The sequence below is a fragment of the Carcharodon carcharias genome, chromosome 19 (assembly GCF_017639515.1).
Source record: "Carcharodon carcharias isolate sCarCar2 chromosome 19, sCarCar2.pri, whole genome shotgun sequence".
NCBI lineage: Eukaryota > Metazoa > Chordata > Chondrichthyes > Lamniformes > Lamnidae > Carcharodon > Carcharodon carcharias.
In genome coordinates, this window is record NC_054485.1 from 19,456,460 (window position 1) to 19,483,870 (window position 27,411).

Consider the following 27,411-nt stretch of genomic DNA (forward strand, 5'->3'; position numbering starts at 1 on the left):
ACAATGTTTTGGTTTCAACTACTTTCTGTGGTAACGAATTCCACAGGCTCACCACTCTCTGGGTGAAGAAATTTCTCCTCATCTCAGTCCTAAATGGTCTACCCTATCTACCCTATCTAGTCCTGTTAGAATTTTATAGGTTTCTATGAGATCCCCCCTCATTCTTCTGAACTCCAGAGAATATAATCCTAATCGACTCAATCTCTCCTCATATGTCAGTCCCGCCATCCCAGGAATCAGTTGGGTCAACATTCGCTGCACTCCCTCAATAGCAAGTACATCCTTCCTCAGATAAGGAGACCAAAACTGCACACAATATTCCAGGTGTGGTCTCACCAAGGCCCTGTACTATTGCAGCAAGATATTCCTGTTCCTGTACTCAAATCCTCTGGCTATGAAGGCCAACACACCATTTGCCTTCTTACTGCTTGCTGCACCTGCATGCTTACCTTCAGCGACTGGTGTACAAAGATACCCAGGTCTCGTTGCACATTCCCCTCTCTCAATTTATAGCCATTCAGATAATAAACTGCCTTCCTGTTTTTGCTACAAAAATGGATAACCTCACATTTATCCATATTATACTGCATCTGCCATATATTTGCCCACTCACTCAGCTTGTCCAAATCACACTGAAGCATCTCTGCATCCTCCTCACAGCTCACCCTCCCTCCCAGCTTTGTGTCATCTGCAAATTTGGAGATATTACATTTAATACCCTCATCAAAATCATTAATATATATTGTGAATAACTGGGGTCCCAGCACCGATCCTTACTGTACCCCACTAGTCACTGCCTGCCATTCGGAAAAAGACCCGTTTATTCCCCACTCTTTGTTTCCTGTCTGCCAACCAGTTTTCTATCCATCTCAAAACACTACCCCCAATCCCATGCGCTTTAATTTTACACGCCAATCTCTTATGTGGGACTTTGTCGAAAGCCTTCTGAAAGTCCAAATAAACCACATCACTGGCTCCCTATCATCAACCCTACTAGTTACATCTCGAAAAATTCCAGTTGATTTGTCAAGCATGATTTCCCTTTCAAAAATCCATGCTGACTCTGTCCAATTCTGCTACTGTTTTCTACGTGCTCAGATATTAAATCTTTCATAACGGATGCTAGAATTTTCCCCACTACCGACGTCAGGCTGACTGGTTTATAATTCCGTTTTGTCTCTGCCTCCTTTTTTAAATAGTGGGGCCACATTAGCTACCCTCCAATCTGTAGGAACTGTTCCAGAGTCAATAGAATCTCAGAAGATGACCACCAATGCATCCACTATTTCTCGGGCCACTCCCTTAAGTACTCTGGGACGTAGGTTATCAGGCCCCGGGGATTTATCGGCCTTCAATCCCATCAATTTCCCCAACTCCATTTCCCTACTAATACTGATTTCTTTCAGTTCCTCCCTCTCACTAAACCCTGTGTTCCTCAACATTTCTGGTATGTTATTTATGTTCTCCATGTCTTTGCCATAGACAAACTGGTGGAAGCATTGTAGGCCAAACACAATTGCTAGCATTTTTTTTTCTATTCGGGCATACCACTGCTGTATTTCAGTCATTGCCTTTGAAGAATATGCCCTAGGTGCCTCACTTTGCAAGAGGGCAGCTCCCAGGCCAGTCTTTGAAGTGTCCACCGAGATCTTGACTGGCTGACTGACATCGTAATATTTAACACTGGTGCCTGGGTCAGTGTTCTCTTCAGACTGGTCAAAGGCTGACTAGTGTATGGCTGACTAGGAAACACTCCCGCTCTTACCACCTGCCATCAGGTGTATTGGAAGGATTTACAGGTTGATAATTGTTGTAAAGTGTTGGGCATAGTTTTGAGATCTTATTAAGGTATTCATAGTCTTATCAACATCCTGGGGGTTACATCAAAGTATACAACGGGATATAGATCTGTTGGAGACTTGGGTGGAGAAATGGCAGATGGAGTTTAATTCGGACAAATGTGAGCTAATGCATTTTGGAAAGTCTAATACAGGCAGGAATTATACAGTAAAGGGCAGAACCCTTAAGTGCATCGACGGGCAGAGGGATCTGGGTGTACAGGTCCACAGGTCACTGAAAGTGGCAACGCAGGTGGATAAGGTAGTCAGAAAGGCATATGGCATGCTTGCCTTCATCGGCAGGGGTATTGAGTATAAAAGCTGGGAAGTCATGCTGCAGCTGTATAGAACCTTGGTTAGGCCACACTTGGAATATTGCGTGCAATTCTGGTCACCACATTACCAGAAGGATATGGAGGAGTTGGAGAGGGTGCAGAGGAGGTTTACCAGGATGCTGCCTGGTCTGGAGGTTATTAGCTATGAGGAGAGGTTGGAGAAACTCGGATTGTTCTCACTGGAGCGAAGGAGATTGAGGGGCGACTTGGTAGAAGTTTACAAAATTATGAGTGACATGGACAGAGTAGATAGTCAGAAGCTTTTTCCCAGGGTGGAAGAGTCAATTACTAGGGGACATAGATTTAAGGTGAGAGGAGAAAACTATAAAGGTGATGTGCGGGGCAAGTTTTTTACGCAGAGGCTAGTGAGTGTCTGGAATTCGCTGCCAGAGGTGGTGGAAGTAGGTATGATAGTGGTGTTTAAGAGGCAACTTGACAAATACATGAATAGAATGGGAATAGAGGGATATGGACCCCGGAAGTGTAATATGTTTTAGTTGACGGGCAATATGATCGGCACAGGCTTGGAGGTTCCTGTGCTGTACTTTTCTTTGTTCTTTGTTCAAAGCTTCCTGGTGACTTTGTTCCCAGTGCCATTCCACATCATTTTGTAGAAGTTCTCTGAGAGGTGCTGTCAGGTCTGACATGTGTGGAATGAATTTCTCAAGATAGGTCATCATTCCCAAAAACCTCTCCAAGTCTTTCTTCCATTCTGGGGCGGTATGTTCACGACTGCTTCGATTTTTCTCAGGTCTGGCTTCAGTTCCCCACTTGTTCGCACATTTCCCAAATACTTGATTTCATGAAGACCTATTTTGCACTTTTCCTTCTTCTGCTTGAGGTTTCTTTCTCTAACTCTGGCCAGCACCTGCCTCAGTCTGTGGTTGTGTTCTCCTCGTGAGGCTCCCCAGACCAACACATTGTTGATATAGGCTTCCACACCCTCTACTCCTTCAAACAGCTGCTTCACTGTTTTGTGGAACACCTCCAGAGCTGAATTAATACCAAAGGTAAGCGTAAAAACCTGTATCGCCTGTATGGTGTGTTGAAGATACAGGGATAGGAGCTGCGTTCATCTAGCCTGACCTTCTAGAAGCCTGAACTCGCATTCAAGATTGAATAGTATTTAGCATCAGCTAGCTTACATGTGATATCTTCTACTGTAGGCAACTGGTAATGCTCTATTTGAAGTGCCTGGTTTAGGTCTCTGGGATCCAGACAGACTTGCAGATTCCCACCTGATTTTTCTACAATTACAATTGGATTAACCAACTTTATCTGTTCTTCAATTTTCTTGATGATGTGAAGTTCTCCATTCTGCCCAACTCTGCTTTGTTGCTCTCTCATTATTACTGGTATTTTCCAGGGTGGGTGTATTTTGGATGTCACAGTTTCGTCAATCCTGATGGTGTGTTCTCCTTTTAAGCAGCCAATACCCTGGAACATATCTTTATACTCGCTCAGGATTTCATCAGTGGCAACAATCATTATTCTCTTGATTAGCTTCAGATTTTCACAAGCTTTGATTCCAAGAATGGATCTTGCATCAGTTTTCACCACTATAAATGGAAGTGCTTGAGACTATATTTTTAGTTCACTTTAAGTATGTACTTGTCTTCCATAGTAATTTTTTCACCTGTATAAGTAGACAGCTTCACTTCTGTTTTAGTTAGTGGTTTTTCTTTGCTTATCTTATGATACAGGCTGATGGGAATGACATTTGCTTGTGCACTTGTGTCAACTTTGAAATTCACCATCATGTTGGCAATTTTTAAATCAACCTTCCATTCGTCTTCTTTGGAATTTGTTGTTACTGAACCAACAAAAAGTTCACTTTGCGTCATCATCTGCAATTATTTGCACTTTCTTCGATTTACACATCTTAACAAAGCGATTTCATTTATCACAGTTCTTACACTGCTTTCCTTAGGCTGGACAACTATGTGGTAAATGCTCTGTTCCACATCGGCTGCATTTAAATGTTTTAATTGCAGTTTTGTTCTTTTTAGACTGTCTATTTATTCTATATGTTTATCTGTTGAGACTGTCTATTTGTTTCTTTCCCGGAGCTGTTTCTGTTTAACTGCATCAACTGCTTGATTGTGTGCGTGTTCTGTCATCTGTTTAATCTGGCATTTTGTTGTCTCTGCCACTGCAGATATTTACTGCTTTCTCAAGCATGAGATCAACTTCTCTCAAAAACTGTTCTCTCAGAGTCACTAGCGATCCCGTAAATTATTCTATCTCGGATGAGTGATTCTTCAAGCTCTCCAAATTCACACTATTGAGCTCATTTTCTCAGTTCAGATATGTATTGACTAATGTTGTCACTGCCTTGCGTGCACATAAAAAATTGGTATCTTTCATACATGATGTTTTTCTTAGGGCTGTAGTAGGCTTCGAATTTTTCCGTTATTTCTTTCAAGTCGTTTCATTTTTCATCACTTTCAAACGTGAATGCATTATAGGCTTCGAGGGTTTCTTCCCCTGCTATGTGAAGAAAGATGGAAGACTGTACCTGAGGGTCTTTTTTATCATTGCCTGTCATTGTGAGGTAGAGCTCATATCGCTACAGGAACCTCCTCCAGCTTTTGGCAAGACTTCCCTCCAAACTGAGCTCTGTCAGTGGTTTCAGAACCTCCATTGTTGCATTTAGTTTACTTCTGACACCATGTATTTTTTGTTTTAATAATGCACACAAGCCATCGACATTGTAGCTGAACTAACTTTATTGATAACACATTTTCCAAACATGAACACATATCTGCAGTAACTGAATTCTATCAAGACAGGTTCCAAAATGTGCTATCTGACCTTCAACCTCTAGGTCAGGTGACGCCATATCTAGTACAGAGTACCGTATAGTATCTAATAGTGAAGTCCACAACTGCAATCAGCTATTATCATGACAGGTAGGGCGATGTCAGGTTCCGGACCTGATGCCACTTCTTGGGGCTTTAACACCCGCGCCCCCCCCCATTCTCTTGCATGAACCAAAACCCACCCCTCCCTGCCCCCCCCGCATTCTTTGGCAGTTAAAGTTCTGCCCTATGAATTCAAAGTGTGTCAGAAAAGTAGGGCAGAAGAATGGAGAGAAAGAACACTTCAAGATATCCGAATGAAAACAGAAAATTCTGGAAACATACAGCAGCCAGTTAGTTGAAAGATAAAACAGTTAGTATTTCAGATGAGACCATTCATCACAGTTCAAATTTGTTTCTCTTACCTTTCAGATGCTGACAAACCTGCTGCACATATCCAGCAATTTCCAATTTTTATTTCAGATTTTCTTGATGTGTGGCTTTGTTTTTAATTTCTACATAGAATTATCAACTATTCCATTAAAAACGTCCTCCTACCTCAGAACATAGAAAATCTCATGGTTCCTCGTTGACGACAGTGTGGAACCCATGAATAAGGCAGATGTGACGAAGAAATCTGCAATGTTCCAACCATCCTAGAAAAATGTCAGAGCAATGAAAGAAAAAGGGCTTGCATTTCTATTGCACCTTTCACAACCTCAGGATGTACCAAAGAGCTTTACAGCCAACGGAGTAGTTTTGAACAATAGTCACTAATGTAATGTAGGAAGCACAGTAGCCAATTTGCACACAGCAAGGTCCACAAAAGGCAATAAGATAAATGAAATGATTAGATGCCCAGCTAATTTGCTTTAGTGATGTTGGTTGAGACATAAATATTTGCCAGAACATAGGGGAGAACTCCTTTGCTCTTCTTTGGAAAATGCCATGGGATTTCTTACATGCACCTGAGTGCATTGACCTACTGGAACCAAGGGAAATGCCAAAACATGTGGATCATTAAGTCTCTGGTGAAGAATAGGCTTAACGGGACCAAAGTAATCATGACAAGTATATAAAGAAGATGGACAGCTGGAATCAAGCTTTTCCTCCACCACAGATCTCCAAGGAAGATCTCCGAGTGGAGACTTAGCATTCAGAAAACCAATCAGGAGAAGGTCGCTACGTGAAATGAGTTTGGACTTCTGTTTAATATATGGACCCTCTAGGGAAGACCATAGCTTTCCTGTGTCCCCTCCAAGTTCTAAGTTTCAATGGGAACTTTGTGCCCCACCAGTTAAAAAATGGACATTCTACCAGCAGCCCTTTACTGTCTGCTACCATTTGACACTCTGACTCTGTATTCCTGTCACAAGTTCTAGAAGTAGAGAGCACCTGGAATATTTTAACGAACTGAGCTCACATCAGGAGAGATGAATAAAAGTATAGTTGGTAGGCAGTTTTTAAGGAAAAGCGGGGTGAGAAGTAGCAAGGGAGAAGGGCTTAAGGTTGGAACTGCAGAGAGCAGAGTTGGGATTTTTCGCACTTCTTAGTCCATATCAGAATAGTGAGACTATTTGCGGGTTGGAAAACTGAATGATGAGGCAGGCATGGTGAAAGCTCTTTACTGATCTATTCTAATTAAAGGGACCATGAAATGAGTTACAAAGTCTCATCAGCACTTGGATTTTTGCAGCTGCAGCAACCACTGGAATGGAGAGGAGACTTGGAAAGGCTGCCCCAAACCCTCAGGTCTCTTGCTCTTAACTGGAGTTCATGTTGTGAGATCTGAGGGGCTGAAGTAAGGTGAGCTCTTCCAAGAACAGGAAGAAGAGGACTGCCTCTTTAACCAAGCAGGCTTGGATGGAAATGGTCAAAAAGGTCAGCAGCAGATGTGCAGTCCCTCCAACCTGGAGACAAAGCATCAAAGGACTTCAGGGGGGTGAGAAAGGTGAGTGGCATAGCACCTTCAAGTGCCAAGCTCCACATTCCAGCATTCTCCTGCAATACACCTTCACTCATTCCTGTCTCTGCAGGTACCTTACATTCCCAATTGAACAGCTAACACTCAAACTCACCTTCATCCTATGACCCTCTCACATCCATGCCTCACAGTCATCCTCCATAAATGTCCTTCACTCCCATCCACACAGCCATTCTAACATTCACACCTTTTGGCTTTCTCTCCTTGTAGGAGAGACCACACAGCTTGGCAAGAGATAGAAACCCCAGTTGGGGTGGGGGTGGTGGTGGTAAGGGTGACTCTCCAGTGACAGGCATCTGATCAGCCACTGCCAACATGTGCTCACCTGCTCTGCTGGGAAGGAAGTCTTGTTTCGCCAGGCTGAAGATGTTAGCAATGACCTGCCATGAAGCACCGGTAGTCACACGTTATGAGAGCTAATCCTTTTGCTGTAAGCATGTGTTGGGCATCCTGCCTCTTTCAAATGGGATTTTGGCATCCATCCCCTGTATGGGAGATCTCTGCTTGCCTTCAATCCTGCCCTAGTGAAACTGGAATAGGGCAGGATTAAGTCGGGATCCTGACTCGACATCACTTTTAGGGATGCACGCACACAAACCTACCCCCCTTGCCAGGGAAAATTTCCTTCTAAAAGTCAAACAGCTGAAAGCTGTGACACAACTGAGGAATGTGAGGCTGGGGTGGGGGGGTGCGCGCGGTAGGCAGGCGGAGATGCACAAGGTCCAGGCTCAGAAACCCATAACGCATGAGCTAGAACATAGGACTGGAGGAGGTTGCAGAGGCGGGGTACAGTGAGGCTGAGGAGGAATTTGTAAGTGAGCAGGCAGGCTCTGAATTAGGTGCTTTGGGTCATGAAGCCAATGAAGCTCTTGGAGGTCAGGGTGGTAGTGAGTGGAACTTAGGGGGACAGAATGTAGGGAATGCAGTTTTGAAGTTTGTGTAGGATAGAGTTCAAGTTACTATTGAGGACAGCACAGTATTGGAAAAATCAAACTGGAAAGTCGTGAACGTTTGATAAACATTTTAGTGACACAAGAAGGAAAGCACTACTTCAGCCATCAAACCCTTTCCTTCCAGAGAACAAATATAATCTAACCCACCAGGGGCTCCACCCATCTATTTTGTTTAGAAAGTTCTGCTACATACTATTTGGTTCCCAACAAAAATTAGAATATCCTGGTCCACGTCTCCACTTTTCTACATTGCCATGAGTCTTTTTTGCTCTAATTGAAACAAGTTTAGAGTCTTTCCCCTTTTCTGATACTCCATAATCTCTTTTTTCTCAACCCTTTTCAACACATCAATGTCCACATAAAAATTTCACGCAATATTTGAAACCGTGGCCTATACAAGGTTAAAATAACTTATCTGACAATGATAATTGGATGAGTTTGGTTTGATTATCACTGTTAGTTACAGTTTCACACTGACTGATCAACAATCAATCCCAGCTCCTTTTCTTTTCTCATCTTTGCTAAACTGGTATATGGCTTTGCCACAACACAGCCGGTATTTACCTTCCAGAAAAGCCAGAAGCCGTAGTACCATTTCAGCAACATTTCCCAGAGAAAGATCGTCACCAATATTTGTTCAAATGTCGCAAAGAACATGGCATAACTCTGTGTGGAAGAAAAGAAGCAGTTACAAAGTAAGGAGATCACAGGAGCACCCAATGTTATGAGGCAGGCCTATCAGGAGTGATTCTCAATGGATTCACCTTACTTAAAGTTTTATTCATGAATGCAGTTATAACTTAGTGTCTATTAACTATAAGCAGCAATAATCTGCTTCATGAAAAAATGATCAAAACAAAGGATCAGTAGAATTAGACAACTTACAGAATCCAGAGCTGGTACTAATACAAAGATAAAAGCAAAATACTGTGGATGCTGGAAATCTGAAACAAAAACAGAAAATGCTGGAAAAACACAGCAGGTCTAACAGCATCTATGGAAAGAAAGAGAGTTAACGTTTCGAGTCCATATGACTCTTTTTCAGAGCTCTGAAGAAGAGTCACACGGACTCGAAATGTTAACTCTGTCTTTCAACAGATGCTGTTAGACCTGGTATTAACACACAGTTAAGCACATGCAGTTAAGCACAACGGCATAATTTTCAGACACTGCACAAAGCTTAAATAGAGCTGGTGTTCCAAATTGGAGCCAGATGTCTGTTGCTCAAACAGTTGATTTGTTCCTGACTTAGCTAATTGCATCAATAACACCTGACATTTATATACTGCCTTTAATGTAGAAACCATCCCAAGGCGCTTCATGGGACAGCGAAGAAAAACAGGCCATTGAGTCAAAGGCAATTTTGGGGGCGAGCAGAAATTTGATCAAAGGAGGGATTTTAAAGAATAGAGGGAGTGGAAAGGTGGAGGGGTTTAGAGAGAGAATTCCAGATAGTGGGACTTAAGCACCCAAAATAGGAACGTACTTTTGGGTATGATAGTATACTAGTTGCAATCAGCCTGCAATGGTCTGCGCAGCAATATTCAAAGGGCCGTGCAGTGCAATAAAAAGGCTGTGCACAACTAAGAAGAATTAGAGGGAATATTGGTTATAATAATGGATTAGCAACAGAGTGTCATGATTAAAAATCCTGCCATAGCAAGTTATAGAACTAGGGTAATGTGTGAACTAGTACCAGAAAATTGAACATGAAAGCTGATAAATTGTTATAAAATCCCAAATGGTTCACTAATCTCCTCCAGGGAAGGTGACTAGCCATTCCTACCTTATCTGATCTATATGAGACTCCAGTCCATACAACTAGTTTATTTAATACCCTCTAACACAGCCTATCAAGCCACTTATGTTTTAAAAAAGCTGCAAGATGGCCTACTACACCTTCTGGGTATGGGAAATAAATATGGCCTTAAGAGTACTACCCACATCCAGAGAATGAATTGGAAGTTCATGCGGATACCCCAGGACTTTGAGGGCACACAAGTTAAACGACCTTTATATAAGGATGGCAAAATTCTGTGGTAGAAAACTGGGTATCATTAATCCTGACAATAATGCAGTTTCTGGTATTAGTGGTACGTGGACTTCTGCATATCAGGTGCAAGGGAAGTAATTGAGTTTGGGGTGTGATATGAGGTCAGATAATTGAAGTAATTTCCATTCACTCCTAGTGTTTGTAGAGGTGGGGTAATGATTAAGGGTTATCACTTGGCAGCTGTTAAGTTTGTTAAGAAAATTTAACAGGGAGGTTAGTGACATTGGGCAGAATTTTTCACTGTGTGTGTGGGTGCACCCCTGACACACTCGAGCATAAAATAGCAAGCGATGACGTTAGGTGAGCGTCCCAACATCATCATGCACTCGCATGATGTTTTGCTCGGCAGGCACGAGTAGGAGTCAGAGCTGCACCCACCATCAATTATGAGGCCAGTTAAGGCCATTAAGCTGTATTTTACATTCCCTGTGCAATTTCGCGCTTCTCGCATGAGTAAAACAGGCAGGCGGGCAGCCGACAATTTCAAAAACCTCATCCAAGGTTAGGATAAAAAGTGTCAGCAGGATTGGCATTGTGAGTAGTGAGGAGTTTTGGAGATAGTTTGCTGCTGGTTGCTTATTGGTACTTGGCAGCCTCATCTCTGTTCAGGCTTCATTCTTAGCATTTCCAGGCTTCATTTCAGGACTTATTGGTGTCTGCAGAGCCCCCGGAGGATCCAGACCGTGTGGACCATTCCAGGTATCAGACAGCCTTCTGTTCCCTGGTAATGGGGATTGTGGTCTCTGCTGGAGGCACCTGTTCTGAGGAGGAAGAGAGGGACAAAAGGAAGAGAAGGCTGGTGTCCTGATGAAGCCTCCAGGAGATGGACCTGTGGGAGGAGAGGCGCAGGCATAAGGGGCGCAGGACCAGTAGGTAGTCCAAGGCAGAATGGGCCGCTGAAGACGCCACTATCCTGCTGCCAGGGTTTATAGGCGGCGATGCAGCTACCTCAACATGTCTGAGGTACAATGCAGAAGGAGGCTCCACTTCTCAAGGGAGACTGTGACCTCCATCTGTCAGGTGATTGGGCCTGAGATCAGCTCCCACTGTGTGGATAGACACCCCATGCCAGTGGCTCTGAAGGTCACAGTGGCCCTCAACTTCTATCCCTCCAGCTCTTTCCAGGCGTCAGTGGGGGATCTGTGTTGGAGTCTCCCAATCAGCTGTCGACAATTGCATCAAGCTGGTGACAGAAGCTCTGTTCAGGCAGGTACTGACCTTTATTCTTTACCGTATGGATGAGGCCAGCCAGGCAGAGCAAGCTAGAGGCTTTGCAGTGATCGCTGGGTTCCTCTGCATCCAGGGTGCCATCGACTGCACACATGTGGCCTTCAAGAGGCCAGCGGGTCAGCCAATGCCTTCAACAACAGGAAGGGATTCCACTCCATGAACGTGCAGAGTGTGTGTGACCACAGGATGCATATTCTGCAATTCTTTGCAAGTACCCTGGCAGCTCCCATGAAGTTTATATCCTGAGGCACTCCCAGATGCTGAGGCTCGTCAGTGCTCCAACCCAACTGGGTGAATGGCTGCTGGGTGACAAGGGCTATCCGTTGAAGGGGTGGCTCATGACACCTCTCCGCCACCTATGAACATAGGTAGAGCAGTGTTACAATAGGAGTCATACCTCCACAGGGGTGGTGGTAGAGATGACCATAGGTGTACTCAAGATGTACTTCTGATGCCTGGACCGTTCAGGGGGTGGACTAAAATACCCTCAGAGTGGGTGTCACTGATAGTGGTCTCATGCTGTGCTCTCCACAATCTGGCACTGGCAAGGGGGAACCCACTGGAGGAAGAAGATCTTGATACAGCTCTACAGGCCACAGAGGATGAACCCAGAAATGAGTCAGAACAGGAGCACTGTGAGGAGCACGCTGAGGGCGTGAAGACATACCTCAGTAACATCGAGAGAGACAGGGAAACCAGGGATGCCTTGATCCAACACTCCTTCATCTAGGCTATCAAAGATCTGCTTCCACCTCATGCTGGGCCTGCTGTCTCCATCCCAGATGTCTGAAATGACCCTTTCATTTGCACTCAAAGTCCATCAGGGCCTGCGCAATAAAGTATGACAATAACATTAAATTTGCTTTGGTTCTGATGAACTGAGTATGCTTCATCTTTTTTGGTGCATGGTATGCCAGTATGTAATGCTGGACGTGAGTGGCTCAATACTTTATTGCGCAGACATTAAGTGAACTTTGAGTGCAACATCTTGGTGTCTCACCATCGCTGGCCACAGCATTAGAGACAGCCTGCTGACTCTGCTGTCTTGTTGGCTTTGATGACCTTGGCAGTCATCCTCTGGCCAGTGGAGCCTATGCTGGCCCTGCCTGGGATGGAGCAGCCAGTGCCATGGCTGGCATCGCTCCAGTCTTTGCAGTCTCATCAGATGCGATGGTCACTGTTGGAGGGGCAGAGGAGCTGCTGCCGTCATCCAGAGCGCCCTGAGAGGAGCCCGCAGAGACGACAAGCAGCTTGTGCGCCAATGTGAGGTCACTCTGGACTTCCCTGCTCACCATTGATGGATGGGCACCTGGCTGGGATACTGGGTGCCTCATCCATCTTCCACACTGGCACTGACCACCTGAGGTCATTGCTTGTGTGAAGGCTTGCTGGTCTGAGCGCAACCCCAGGAACCCCTGATTCTGTTCCTGGAGCTGCCTCTCCATGACACTCTCTCAAAGGAGGCAGTGCACTCAGCATGGGGGTCAACACAGTGCTCAAGCTCCACATGGACCCCTCCATAATGGAGACCATGGCACATGGACCCTTATGGATCTCCGCCAGATCCTCCCGCACATCCTGATGGACATCCAGCATCTGCATTCTAATGGATGACTCGAAAGTCTCATCACCTGCTTTCAACTGAGCATCATCCTGGTCCCCAGCAGTCCTCCAACTGCTGGTGGCCTGGGCACTCTCTGCCTCTGCCAGCACCTCAGGCAAGTATGAAGTGCCCTCACCAATGTGCATCGACATGCTAGCCGCTGATCTAACGCCCACCGAGCTGTTGGTATCTGCGCTGCTGCCTGGTTCAGAGGGCAGGTGTGACACAGGTGCAAATGAAGCCCAGTGGTCTCCAGCATCAGGGATGGCCCTTCGGGGTCCAGAGAGCGAGTGTGTGCTGGTGAATCTAAAAGGGAGAACAAGGACATGTCATTGGTTAAAGTCATCACTCTGTGCATGCCAGGCACCCAGATGAGACAATGGAGATCTGCATCATGGTGCCATTGTCTTTCAATGATCAGTGCGGACTCCAGGTTTGAAGCTCCCATCAATGAAGAGACTACACTAGAATAGTTGCACAGTCCAAAACTCTCACCTCTGTGCACAGCGCTCTCACCTTCATCTGGCACCCCCACCCGGTTGCACATGGAGTGTGCTGTCTCTCCAGCTCAAGGGCGTCCTGTTCAAACCTGGTGAACAGCAGTAGGAGTGCATCTTGAGCACCTGCCTTGCCCCACAAGCTGTATTTTCATGTTCTGTTGAAGGGATGGGCCATTGTGTAGATATCCTGGGTTAGCTTGGGTGGAAGCTCCACCACCAAAAGGGCCACAAGGAACACCCATGCAAGACCAGGACCCAGAGTTTCTGTTCTCAGTGGAGTTTGCAGCAGGAGGTCTGTTGATCTCTCTGACATCCTTTCATCTTTTGCCACCTGAAACACAGTGGTGAAATAAAAGCAAACTTACCTCAATCAGTAAAACAAAAGGCTTGCCCCAAAATTTTTCTTCAATAAATATTAAATGTTAAGAATTTAAAAATACAGGACAAATCTATAATAACAGCAACACTACACTTCATATATATAAAGAAAGACAGACTTCACGACCAGAGAATATTCTAAAGTGCTTTTTAGCCAATGAAGTACTTTTTGAAGTGTAGTCACTGTTGTAATGTTGCAAAAGCTGCAGCCAATTTACATTCAGAAAGCACCCACAAACAGCAATGTGATAATGATCAGATTATCTGTTTTTGTGATGTTGATTGAGGGATAACTATTGGCCAGGATACCAAGGGTAACTCCTCTGCTCTTCTTCAAAATTGTGGCATGAGATCTTTTATGCCCACCTGAAACACTAAGAACTAAGGCTAATTGAGGCTCTATAACCGCTGCCCTGCCTGTGGTCAGCTAATGAAGAATGAGGAGCAAATCTTAAGCCTCTGCATGCCTCAGTACCACACTTGGTTTTACACTTACCCACTGAGCTGTCAGAGAGGGTCTAGCACAACTCAGTTTCCTCGTTCTACATGAGGTTTTGCTCCATAATCGAAGTAAATGACAGTTACATGTAGATGTAAGTAAGATTGTGAAAATAACTCCCTATTGCTAGTGCTTGGGATGTGGGTGTCATTGGCAAGACCAGCATTTATTGCGCATATTTAACTGTGCAGATGCAACTTACTTGGTTGCTAGGTCATGTCAGGAGATAGCTAAGAATCAACTACGTTGGGATGGGATGGGAGTCAATTATAGGTCAGACCAACTAAGAATGGCATATTTTCTTGCTAATGGATGTTAGTAAAGCAGTTTGGGTTTTACAGCAGTCTAACAGTTTAGCAGTCACCTTTATTGATACAGACCCCTCAACTTACACTGCCCTCACTTATCATGGAGCGCAGCCTATCTCTGACAAATGGCGCAAACAATCTGGAATTACCACTGAAGTCAACTACAAAGGGGCTGCTTATAACACATTAAATGCACCAGCTGTTTTGGGCAGCCGTCTGTAGATTTTGTAAACTTCCAGCACATTTTGGAGACATGTAAAAAAAAATAACGCTAATCTGCCTTTTATCACATGCTCTTTTACACTGTATGTTTCACGTGATTAAAATTCTTGCAGCTTGGGAAAATAATTTATCATTTACAAGCACAGTTACAATAAGGTTCAAACAGTGGGAGAATGCTGTCATGTTCTTTTATATTCTGGAATGAAAATGAAACATTTTTAACTAAACAACATGTTCAGTAGTTAAACTTTCAGTAGCGTGTTCTCTCACAATTTACTTCTAATAGTGGTAAAATGGCATTAATATCAATACAACTTCTATAGGTGCTGGGCACAGTATTGGATAAGTTCTTTGGTCTTTAAACAGATTCATAAAGTTACAGACAGTATTGAGTTGTATTTCACAGTCGGCAATGGTGCCCACCGCGGACCTCAAACAAAGCTGTCCACAAAGATCTAACCATTTCAGTGGCATGGATTTCCCCTTTCCCAATATCACTTTGAATCAGGCACCAAGTCAAGGGGTTCTCCATGCAATCAGCAGCAGTGATACCATCAAGCACGGTAAGCAGCCAGTCACATTGAAGTATTCTCACAGATAGAAAAGCAGGAAGTAAAAGCCACTGAAACCCCCTCCTTTTTTAATTTTACAAAGAGTAAAATAAATGATTCTGACACACCACGGGATTGAGGTAGAATTCATAGGGCAGAATTTTCCACTCATCGGGCGAGCTCGCGCCTAACCTGAGCGAACGTAAAATCACACGCGATGACATCAGGCGAGTGTCCTGACATCATCATGCACTTGTGCGATATTTCACTCGGCAGGCGCTTCCGGGAGTCGGAGCCACTCTCGCCAGTAATTAAGAGGCCAGTTAAGGAACTTGGCAACTCAAATGATGGCGATTTAACACTGCCTGATTTTTCGCTTGTCGCACGGGCGCCAGCAGGTCAGCCGGGTGCCTTTGTCAACAGGATAAACTTGAACATGCAGATTGTGTGTAACCACAGGATGCATATCATGCAAGTCTGTGCAAAATATCCTGGCAGCTCCCATGACGCATACATCCTGAGACGCTCCCAGGTGCTGAGGCTATTCAGTGCTCCAGCCCGACTGGATGGATGGCTGCTGGGTGACAAGGGCTATCCCTTGAAAGGGTGGCTCATGACGCCTCTTCACCACCCAAGAACAGAGGCAGAACAGCGGTACAACAGGAGTCATGCCTCCATAAGGGCGGTAGTAGAGAGAACTATAGGTCGTCTGAAGATGCCTGGACTATTCAAGGGTCACACTGCAATACCTCCAAGTGCAGGTGTCACTGATAGTGGTTGCATGCTGCGCTCTCCACAATCTGGTATTGGCAAGGGGGAACCCACTGGGGGAAGGGGATGTTGACACAGCTGCACAAGCCCCAGATGATGAGTCCAGTAGTGAGTCAGAAGAGGACCACGGTGAGGAGAATGCTGAGAGCTTGGAAGCAGGCCTTGGTAACCTTCAGGGAGGCAAGGACACCAATGATGCCTTGAAACAACGCTCCTTCAGCTAGGCTGCCAAATAAGAGCTACCATCTCATGCCAGGGCTGCCGCCTCCACCCTCGATCATAGAAATGACCCTTTCCTTGACCCTCAAGATACACTCAGTGCCAGTGCCATAATGTTTCGAGCTACCCACATCCAGCATTACAAAATGGCCTACCCTGCACCAACAAAACAAATGAAGCATACTCAGGCCAGTAACACAAAAGCAAATGTAATTTAATGTTGGAACTCATATTATTGAACAGAACAATATCTGGTGTTGGTGGTCACACCATTAAAAAAAGAAAAACAAAATGGGGGAACAAAGATCACCCGTGGCCAGTCCCTCTTGTGCTTAAGGTGCTTTAAACTTACGGTTACGGGAGTTACGTCTAGATGCTTCTCCTCGCTGGCACTGGCATTGGAGACAGCCTGCTGACTCTGCTGTCTTGTTGGCCTTGACGACCTTGGCGGTTGTCCTCTGGCCAGTGCAGCCTGTGCGGCCCCCATCTGGGAGGGAGCAGCCTGCAGCCTCATCAGATGCCACGGTCACTGGCAGAGGGGCGGAGGAGCTGCTGCCAATATCCAGAGCGGCCTGAGAGGAGCCCACAGAGATGACAAGCAGGTTGTGTGCCAACGCAAGGTCGCTGTGGACCTCCCTGTTAGCCATTGATGAATGAGCACCTAGCTGGGATGCTGGGTGCCCCATCCATCTCACACATGGACACTGACCAACTGAGGTCAGTGTCTGTGTGAGGGCTTGCAGGTCCAAGTCCAACCCCAGGTACCTCTGATTCTGTTCCTGGAGCAGCTGCTCCATGACTGTCACCACTGTCTCCATAGAGGAGGCATTGTGCTTGGCCATGAGGGTCAATGCAGTGCTCATGCTCTGCAGGGACTCCTCCACTACGGAAATCATGGCATGCATACCCTCTTGGATCTCCGCCAAATCCTCACGCACACCCTGCTGGAGATCCAGCATCTGCTGCCTAATGGATGACTCCAGAGAACCATCATCAGCCTTCGACTGAGCATCATCCTGGTCTCCAGCAGTCCTCTGACTGCTGGCTCACTGGACACTCTCTGCCTCCGCCTGCACCTCAAGTGAGTGTGAAGCGTCCTCACCAATGTGCATGGAGATACTAGCCGTTGAACTAATGCTGGTATCTGCACTGGTGCCTCGTTCAGAGATTGGGTGTGATGCAGGTGCTTGGGAAGCACGGTGGTCCTGCGGGGTCAGAGGTCCCAGATGAGGGAGGTCCTGCACTTCGCTGCCTTGTGGCAGGTCTAAGGGAGACCAACAACATGCCATTATTATGACACTTTCACTGTGCATGCCAGGCACCCTGGTGAGACATTGGAGAACTGCATCATGGTGCCATCGTCTTTCAATGATCAATGAGGAGTCCAGTCTGGGGGCTCCCATCATGATGCGACTGCACATGATTGTTTGCAGAATCCAAAACTCTCACCTCAGTGCACTGCACTCTTACCTTCGTCTGACACCCCAGCCTTACCACAACCGGTTGACCAAGGGGAATGATGCCTCCTGAGCTCCAAGGCCTCCTGCTCGTACCAGGAGAGGATGAGGAGGTGTGGGTGTCCTCCGCCAGTCCGTGACTTCTCAATATTGTTATGGGATGTCTTCTCCTGAAAGAACAGAGGATTATTGATTAGTCCTCTCTCTACCTGCAGCGCCATTGCAGCCTGGCCAACCCCAGCTGAGAAGTACCTTGCAGGACAGATCCAGGTCATGGCTCTCAAGGCGCAAGGCATTCAGTCAAAGTAGCCAGGGCTCAGCCCCTTGGCCAGCCCTGGTGTAATTGACAGTTGCCGCTCAGACTCTAACACCCCTGAGCTCCACTGGGGGATGGCCAGCCCAAAACAATTCAACACACTGACCCATGCCAACATGGTACTCACCCTTCCTGAGCCCAGTAGGTCACTGAAATGCTTCCAGCACTGCACCCAAGTGCACTGCACCACGTCGTGGCTGCTCACCTGGGCTGCCACCTCCTCCCATGCGCTCTGTGTGGGGTGTGGTGGCCTCCTCCCTCCTGGGGACAAGGGCAGCCACCTCCTCCAGGAGGGCAGTGAGGCACTCGTGGAAAAAATGGGGCGCTGAGTGCCCAGACGACCTCACCTCCCGCCTGGTTCTTGCATCCTTGATTGCAGCCACGTCGCTGCTGCAAGTAACTCTGACGTGGGCAGCCTCCCTGGGGCTGCTGGCACTGGTTTTTAACTGTCCTTCGGGGCGCCATTGGACCCGATGGAAAACAGGCTCCTGCCTATCCCTTCTCAGATTTTCAGCATCTGGCATTCACGCTGGGCAGGCCTTAACTGGCGCACCAGCATGAAATTACAGTCGGGCCCCAATCGCGGGCGGCAGTCAGCTTCCCGACTGCTACCGCTCATCCCCTTGAGCCCGCCTGACGAGGGCAAAATTCTGTCCGTAAAACAAACTTTAATTTTTAAAAAATGTCAAATTTCTTATCAGAATGGAAAAATTTGACTTTCAACAACTATAAATTTACTCCATCAGGGTCAGTGGGGCTGTTTATCAGTAATTATGAACTTAATACATTGTTAAGATCCTTGTTACACCTTGTTATAGATGCTACAATTTTTCTCCAGGGTATTTACAGTGAGATTAAATGCGTACAAATAGATGTTCTCATCAGTTCAATAACTTTGTATTGATTGCATTCTAGGGGATCTCAACAGTGCACCTTCTGGAGGTGGACAGAACCATTGACAACAACTTCTGGATTTTCACAGGGCAGCTGTCTGTAGATTGTGCTTCACTGCTGTCATGAAGATATTAATGTATATAATGTTATTTGAAATTATTTTAAATTGGACATGTAGTAGGGTCTGTGTCTGTGAGTGTATGTGTCTTAACTGGATTAAAGTCACCTAGTCTGGGTGCTTTGATGTAAAGTAGTTTTGAGATGTTAAACAGTAAGGTAGAGGGTACGTTTGCATTTTGTTGAATAAACCATTCAAAGACTGGGGGCTGAAATCTTCCACTCAGTTAGGAGACACCAAGCAATAAGTTTATATTATTAATAAAATTGGTACAAAGAAAGGGGTTTTATAGTTAGACAAGGTGGAGTTCAAAGGGCCTGATGATACAATGAGAATTGCATTCAAAGGGAAGGCTGGGTATATACAGAAAAGAGATTTTGTGTGAGTCAAAGGCATGCCGTCTGTAAGCCTACAACTGTGCGAAAGAACCAAATTAATAAGAACCTCATTTTGAATTTGTAAGATCAAATGTGCTTTGCCTGGTGTCTGTTTACATCTATGGGTTATTGTTGCCTTGGTGAAGATTTACCAAGGAGTGATTAATTTGGGGATTTGTTTAAAAGTTATGATGGTAGTAATTTGTAGACATGTGTATGCGTTTAGTTCCTTGTTAAATTAATAAATGTTTAATTTAATTTATATAAAAAAACCTCTGGAGGCTTGGTGATTTCATTTCTGAATTCAGAACTGCATCTCAAACATACCAATTGAAAATGTAGGTTATGACAGTTGTTTAAAATTTCTCGCTGGAATTTTAAATCGCTCAGCCTTTACCAAGTGCTGAGTCAAAACAACTGCACATGTGCAGACTCCAGACGTTGCTGTCAGTTTCAGAGGATTAATGGTGGGTAAATGCTGACAGTTTCATTGTCATTACTACAGGAAAATTCACGATTTATTATTGATAAAACATTAATCTTAAATAACTAGACAGAGTAGTATTCATTGGGCAGAATTTTCTGCTTGTCGGATGTGTCACCCCCAACCCGAACGAGTGTAAAATGACGCACGATGAGGTCGGGCAAGCGCCCCAACATCATCGCGCATTCGCACGATATTTCGGTCGGTTGGCGCGCGGGAGTCAGCCTATTAAGGCCATTAACACTCTAATTCAATTAAATTTTTCACTGCCCATCCAACCTTACAGTTGGTGGGTAGGCAAAAGGCCAAATGGCCTTTGCATTTTTTGCGAAACCTCATCCACGGACGGGATGAGGTTTCGATCCGTCACTAAAAAAATAAAAAATGTTCATACTAATTTCTAAAATGTCATGACAGAATCACATGAGAGGATTTTTTAAAAACATTTTTACAATGCTTTATTTTTAAATTTCAAAACTCTTCATCTCCCTGAGGCAGCTCTGTGCGTCAGGGAGCTTTTCCTGCGTGCACCTGTGAAGTTCCCCACTTGCCTTCCTCCCCCCGGCCCACACAGGCAGCACTGAGCACTGCTGCGCGCGTTTCACACTGGGTGGGCCTTAACTGGCCTGCCAGTGTGAAATCACGGGCAGCAGTCGGCTTCCCGACACTGCCACCTGCCCTCCCCAAGCCCACCCGATGGGGGCAAAATCCTGGCCATTAACCCCACATGCACAGATTTAATGACAACTTGCAAAAACTATTTCTCCAAGCTCGTTCAAGCCATTGGGTGTCAAAGGTAGAAATGGCGTCTTTTTTCCTAAGTAAAAACATTGCATTGCTTCTTTATACCATTCTCTTTATGGTCTATTTTCTGCTAGATGCAGCACTATGTGAATCTTTACAACCACCCAGTTGTTCAAACTGATTGCCAAACAGAGATGAGAAGCCCATGCCTTTTTTCACCATATTGTTATTTCCTATCCTTGTTTTTCCCCCAGCCATAGCTTTGTTTTAAACAACCTTTAAGACTAGCTTGCATGGCAGCATATTGTCTTCTATATTACACAGCAATCCCCTGCTGTTACATTAGAACCTGCTGTGATAAAAAGCCTGTGTTTTTAAAAGTTTGCATTTTAATCTTAATAATGCTTTAATTCTTATCGAGAAATAAGCTCGATATCTCTCCATCTAGTTTATTTATTTTATGTGTCTATCTTTACAGTGCAATGTCCTTGGATCTTGAAATTCATCCTTTTCTAAATGTTATCGGCACCTTTGAAGAGAAAAGACAGGCTTTTCAAGAACATGATTTAAAATAATTCTCTTTACAAACAGGCTGCATTTCCTGCCAACGGCATGCAGGTGCAGTTCGAGCCTGTTGCTTCGTGACATCATTCGAAGTGACAGAGTAGGCTGTGGGCAGGACCAAAGATGGCGCTGCTGAAATCATCACATTTGGGCGGGAGGGTCATTTTAACGTGCACTTGGAGCAGAATTGTGACAAGTATGAATGTAATCATCCAAAACAAATTTGGTTTTGCAATAAATTCTTAATTCTTCTTGCTAGACTGAGCCTTGGAAGCGAGAGTTTAAGGAGGTTAATTCTAGGCATGAGAGGGTTAGCGGCTGAAAACATGGGCGCCAATTAAGGAGCAATGAAGAATGCGGATGAGGCCAGAATTGTAGTAAGACACAAATCATAGAGGGTTGCAGGGGTTGGAGGAGGTCACAAAGATAGGGAAAGGTGTGGAGTCTGGGGCAGGTTAGTGAAGTTTGTAGGGGTTAGAGAAAGTATTAGAGGTAGGGAGGGTTGTAAAGGCTGGAGAGGATGACAGAGATAAGGAGGTACAGGACAGCTCCCCACAGGATGTCAGATTTCATGGTGGCTGTGTGTGGTGCCTGTTGTCGACTCAGTTACACCATTCGGTGGCCTCTTCTGTCATGAACTTGTGGACAGCCTGCCAGTGGAGAAACAGAGAAAATAAGTCCCTCTCCCTCCACAGCTAAAAATCACCAAATTTTGAAATTTGTGCATGTGCAATCTTTCTGCTGTCAGTACGCCCGTGCACAGGGACATCATTGGCGCATGCGCAAAGTGGTGCTGGCAAGCTGGGTGCAGCTGTGACAACATTGGATTACTGCGCACGAGCCGGGCTGGACACACGCAGAAGCGCTGTCGGCGACCATCTTGCATTGACAGGAGTTAAAGTGTAACAAAGACTGTTCTGCCTTTATTAGAAATAGAAATAATGAATATATCACTACTCTTACAAACTGTACCAACCTCTGTTCCAAATTTTAAAGTGAATTCGAATTGCCATTGTTCCCTAGATTATTAGACTAGGGTTCTCTGGATTATTGGTTCAGGTATCCCAGATCCGTTGCTCGCTGCTACATCTAAGGGGTTTATTCTTACCTCCAAGATGGCAGGATCAGTCTGACAACTGATGGCAATGCAGCTTCCAAGAAGCAGTAAGATGATAAATGACCGCAGCAGAATATGGTCCAGCAATCTGCGTAAAACGTTTTGAGAGATTTTGTCTTCCACACTCCACTCATCCTATAAATGAAATAAACTGAAATGAATTATCAGAATCTTCTGCACCAATAGGCAGTGGAGATTGCTTCAAACACCCACAATACAAGCTTTGGTATATTTTGTAATATAGCTCTGAATCAAAATGGAGACAAGCTCTTTATGAAACGTGATCTAGATCAAGCAATTTTGAAACAAACCAGGAATTGTACATGTAAGAGAGTATTAGCATAATTTTCCTTATAATTTAGTCCTCAAATCAATAAGATTCAAAACATTGAACATCAGGAGTTACAGATTTATTAAGTATACAGTATATAAAGATATAATAAAAGGTAATACAACAAAGTTGGAGATTCAAACCTGTTAAGTCTGAACTCAGTATCTTAGCCTTTCAGGAATCCCACATTTCTGCTCCAAAATCTCTCTTCGTCTCGTCTTCTTAGCCTTTCTGTGTGGCATTCCATATGTTTCAACATTACATAACATAGCTTTATATAAGGTGAATTTTAATGAGTTACTTCCCATGTCCCTTATAAATAATTTTAGTGTTCACAAGTTATTTTCTGTAGACCAATACACCCCCACCATGACTTTGATATCAGTAATTTCACTTTTCGTTTCAATACTGCTTTATTAACTGAAATCTCTAGTTATAAATGTGTACTACTGCATACCAATCTCTTCTTCCAATAAGAATGATATTTTTGGAAATGTTTCCCTTTGCAGAACAAAATACCCACCTGCACCTATAAAACAACTGACTAAAGTTCTGAGACACCTCAGGAAGGTGCATAGCACACATTCATGAATGATAGCTTTTAAAGGATTAAATTATGAAGACAGGTGGCATGAACTTGTTTCATATTCCCTTGAGTTAGAAGGTTGAGGGGTTTCTAAACGATGTGCTTAAAATGATAAAAGGATTAGATAGGGTAGGTATAAATTAGGATACAGAATAAGGGGACACAGTTTGAAAATTAGGGCTAGGCCATTAAGAACTGAAATCAGGAAACATTTTTTTCACAAAGGCTAGTAGAAATCTAGAATTTGCTCTCCCAAAAAGTTCTGGATAAAATAATGAAGACTGAGCTTGATAGATTTTTGATAGGTATGGGTATCTAGCAACATGGATAAGAGGCAGAGAAATGGAGCTGAAGTTATTTGAGAGAGGTTTTCATCGATAACCGGAGTTGTCAATAATGGCTGGATGTATTCCAGAAGTTTCAGAACATGAAAGAGTTCTACTGCTGAGTTAACAGCCCCCAATCACCCTCCCACCATTGGTCACCTGACACACCAATCCTCAGGGTGCCCACCTTCCCACAGCCAACTGAAAAACGAATAGATTCTTCATTATCCAAGTGAATAATTTCTGTCAATCAAACAAACTTTCCTAAAATCTCTGATATAGTCACTTGGTAGTACAGAACTTGAGTCTTGCTGAACAAATAGATGTGTTGAAGTTTTTTGTCTTGCACTCATCAGGACACTTCGCAAGAAAACCAGTATAAGGGGAAAACAATAATTTATGCTTTATGAGAAGCGAGTGCTGGTTGGTTGGCAAGTGGATTCTGATGGGCAGAGGTGTGGCCATGGAAAATGCACCAGTGATGGTGACAGATAATTAACTGCCAAGTATTGTTTGAAATTTAAACCAGGCAGCTTCACGCTAATTAGTCAAGGCATTGTCCTGGAGAGTGAATCAGCAAATGGCTGTCACTTATTTTGTTTAGCTGAAACAGGAGCAATGCGTGTATTTGTTCTTTCTATCTGCAAAGAAATTGGCACTGTTTATTAATATATGTAGCTTCCAGTACACGCAAATGCGCCACACTGTGAGGCCGACTGACAATCTTAAATTGGTTGTCAGTGTAATCATTGGTGCACTGAGGATCATTGAGCAAATATTGTCCAATCGCGGAATCACATTTAATGTTGGACACTGTGTTTTGAGTTTTGCAAGCACAGGCTGGTTGGGTGCAGTCTGCACTTGCCAGTTATGAACAGCAACTGGGAAATGCTGTTTGATATGATCCGCAAGTCTTTGGTATGTATGGTCTATATACCTAGCATCACACTGGCACTGGAATCCTTAAACCACATTACTCATTCATGTGACAGGCAGTATATCTTTTTGGCTTTTAATTGATGGTGGGCGCACTGCGGGCTCCACCTTGCACTCGCCGAGTGAACTACCGCGCGACTACGCATTGACACCAGCACGTTAGACCAGCGTCAACACGCGTCATTGCATGGCATGCCCGCTGAGCAAGATTTTCTTTCCCTAGCTTTCTGTTCTTCCTAAGTGTCATGTATCCATCAATATTCAGGTCCCAATCTATGTCATCCTGCAGCCATGTCTCTGTAATGGTTATCAGATCATACTTATTTACTTCTATTTGTGCTATTAGTTTATCTGTTTTGTTTTGAATGTTACATGCAATCAGATACAGAGCCTTTAAATATACCTTTTTATTATTTTTGTAACCTGTAGCATTATTTGTTGATTTACTCTTAGATTTGTACTCTCTGTCCCTTCCTGTTACAGTCTGTTTATCATTTCCCACATTAAAACTTTCTCTCATACCCTGTCTCTACTCTTTAATTTAACACATCTTCCCAATCTTCCCTTGCCCCCATCATGCATGTTATTTATGCCTCTGTGATTTTTCTCCTTAGGCGCTTACAGCAGTATCCAGGAGGTTAATCTTTATAATTCTGGAGGCTCTGAGGGAACCCTGGATGGCTGGAAACCTTAGTTGTAACAGAGTTTCAATAATGGGGGACTGTAGCTACCCTGGATCACTTTGGATATGAGAACATTTTGTGGTCACAATGTGTTCTTAGAATGAATCAGAACTGCTTCCTTAATCAAGATTTTGTATGCTCAACAAGGAAACATAAAATGCTGGACTTGGCAATGAAACAGGTGAAGTAACAGACCCAATGGAAGGATAATAGAAAGCAGAACCTAATTAAGCTTAAACAAGCGCAATTTGGAACTGAGTGTATACCTGGGAGTTTGTTGAGTGGGGGAGTTTAAAGTATTAACCTTGTTCTTAAAAAATCTATTCTAGTCTGTAATTAGCAGAAACTGTAAAGTACTGAGTAAGTAGGTAAGTAGAGTAAGTTTCTTGGAAATTTAGGCAGGGAAAACACACTCTACTGAGAGAGCTGAGTAGTTAGTTGAAGCCTTGGGATTGTTAAGAGTTCCACATGCTATAACATTGGTCCTGTCAGCAACTGGTAAATGGTGCCGGAGTCATTTGCTCACCATGCAAGCTTGATGCTGAAATAGGGCACATCAAAGGATAATGGCTACCCTGATCAGATCATTTCATGCTGTGTATCACGCAAACTCATGAACGGACCCAAGGGTGTCATCACTTTTGGCCCTGAAAAGTGCCCAATCTCCCTCAGATTACCGTGGAATTTCAAAAATTTGAGCAGCAGGTGAAGCCAGCTGTTTCACGTTGCTACTATGCAGTAGCAACACGAGTGGTATCCACTAGTAACAGGATGCTGCCGTCAAGCCAAAAAGTTAGTTAGTTAGCTAACTTGTTTAATCTGGTTTCTATAACCGCAGTTCAGTTTAGTATAAATTCACGGATCCTTAGTGCAGTCTTGCAAACGAGCATGGTTTGGAACTGAGTGTAAACCTGGGAATTTGATGAGTGGGGGAGTTAGGTGAGGAGGGGAAGGAGGTGTTCCTTTCCTTTTGCTTTTTCTAACTTTTTCACATTGTAGGAAGTGCTTCTTACTCTACTAGAGGGAAATCTAGCCTGCTGTTTGGTGAGTATCTGGTAAGTGTTTAGTGTCCGGTCCATTACTAATGTTTAAAATAGTACAGGAACTGGTGATAAGTTAAATAAAACATATAAAAAAAGGAAAATTAATTAAATAATATAATTAAGCAGTTAATTAAAACACATTAAGGATGATAGAACAGGTGATGTGTCATGGCTACAACATGTGGGAGTTCCTGGATGCCTGTGTGATCCAGGGCAAACAAGTCTGCAGTAAGTGTTTGCGGCTTGAGGAGCTTCGGCTCAGTCATTGAGCCAGAGGCTGAGCTACAGATACTCTGACACATCAAGGGTGGGGAAGGTAACCTGGATGCTTTGTACCAGGAGGCAGGCATACCTTTGAGGATAGGTCTTCTGATTTGGTCAATGGTCAGGGACAGGATGGTGTGACTGTGAGTTAGGCAGGTAAGGGGACCTAGAGGGCAGGAGAGCAGGAGCCTCAGTCTTTGCAATGGTCCAATAGGTTTGAGGTTCTGTAAGCTTGTCTGAATGAGAGTGGGGACTGCAGGGTAGGTGAGCTGACTGACCATGACACTGTGGTACAGGAAGCCATTCAAGTGGGATGAGCAAAAAGGAATGTAGGGTAGTAGAGGACAGTATAGTGAAGGGATTGACACTGTTCTCTGCAGCAAAGAGCAAGAGTCCAGATGGCTGTGTTACCTGCCCAGTGCCAGGGTTCGGGACATCTGCTCAGGGGTACAGAGGAACTTGCAATGGGAGGAGCAGGATCCAGTTGTCGTGGTCCATGTAGGTACCAACAATATTGTTGAACTAAGAAAGAGGTTCTGCATAGCCAGTATGAGGAACTGGCACTAAATTAAAAAGCAGAACCTCAAAGGTCTTAATCTCCTGAGCAACGTGCAAATTAGCATAGGCTACATAAAATTAGGGAGATGAATGCATGGCTCAACGATAGGTGAGAGAAGCGGGTTCAGGTTTGTGGGGCGTTGGCACCAATATTGGAGAAAGTGGGCGCTGTACCATTGGGATGGTCTACACCTGAACCATGCTGGGACTGGTGTCTTAGCGAGCTACATAACTAGGGAAGTAGAGAGGACTTTATTCTAAATGATGCGGGCAAGGGAAGATTGGGAAGATGTGTTAAATTAAAGAGTAGAGACAGGGTATGAGAGAAAGTTTTAATGTGGGAAATGATAAACAGACTGTAACAGGAA

At 44.4% G+C, this 27,411-nt stretch overlaps 1 protein-coding gene across 1 annotated transcript in view; it reads right to left on the minus strand.

The window, feature by feature from the left end:
- The window catches only part of LOC121291165 (cation channel sperm-associated protein 4-like), a 76,573-nt gene that overhangs the window by 31,048 nt on the left and 18,114 nt on the right, over positions 1-27,411 (minus strand). The window contains exons 5-7 of the mRNA XM_041212255.1: positions 22,308-22,451; positions 8,476-8,577; positions 5,533-5,630 (exon numbers count right to left, since the gene is read on the minus strand). Of these exons, the coding sequence (XP_041068189.1) occupies positions 5,533-5,630; positions 8,476-8,577; positions 22,308-22,451 (344 nt within the window). The remainder of the gene's footprint in view (positions 1-5,532; positions 5,631-8,475; positions 8,578-22,307; positions 22,452-27,411) is intronic.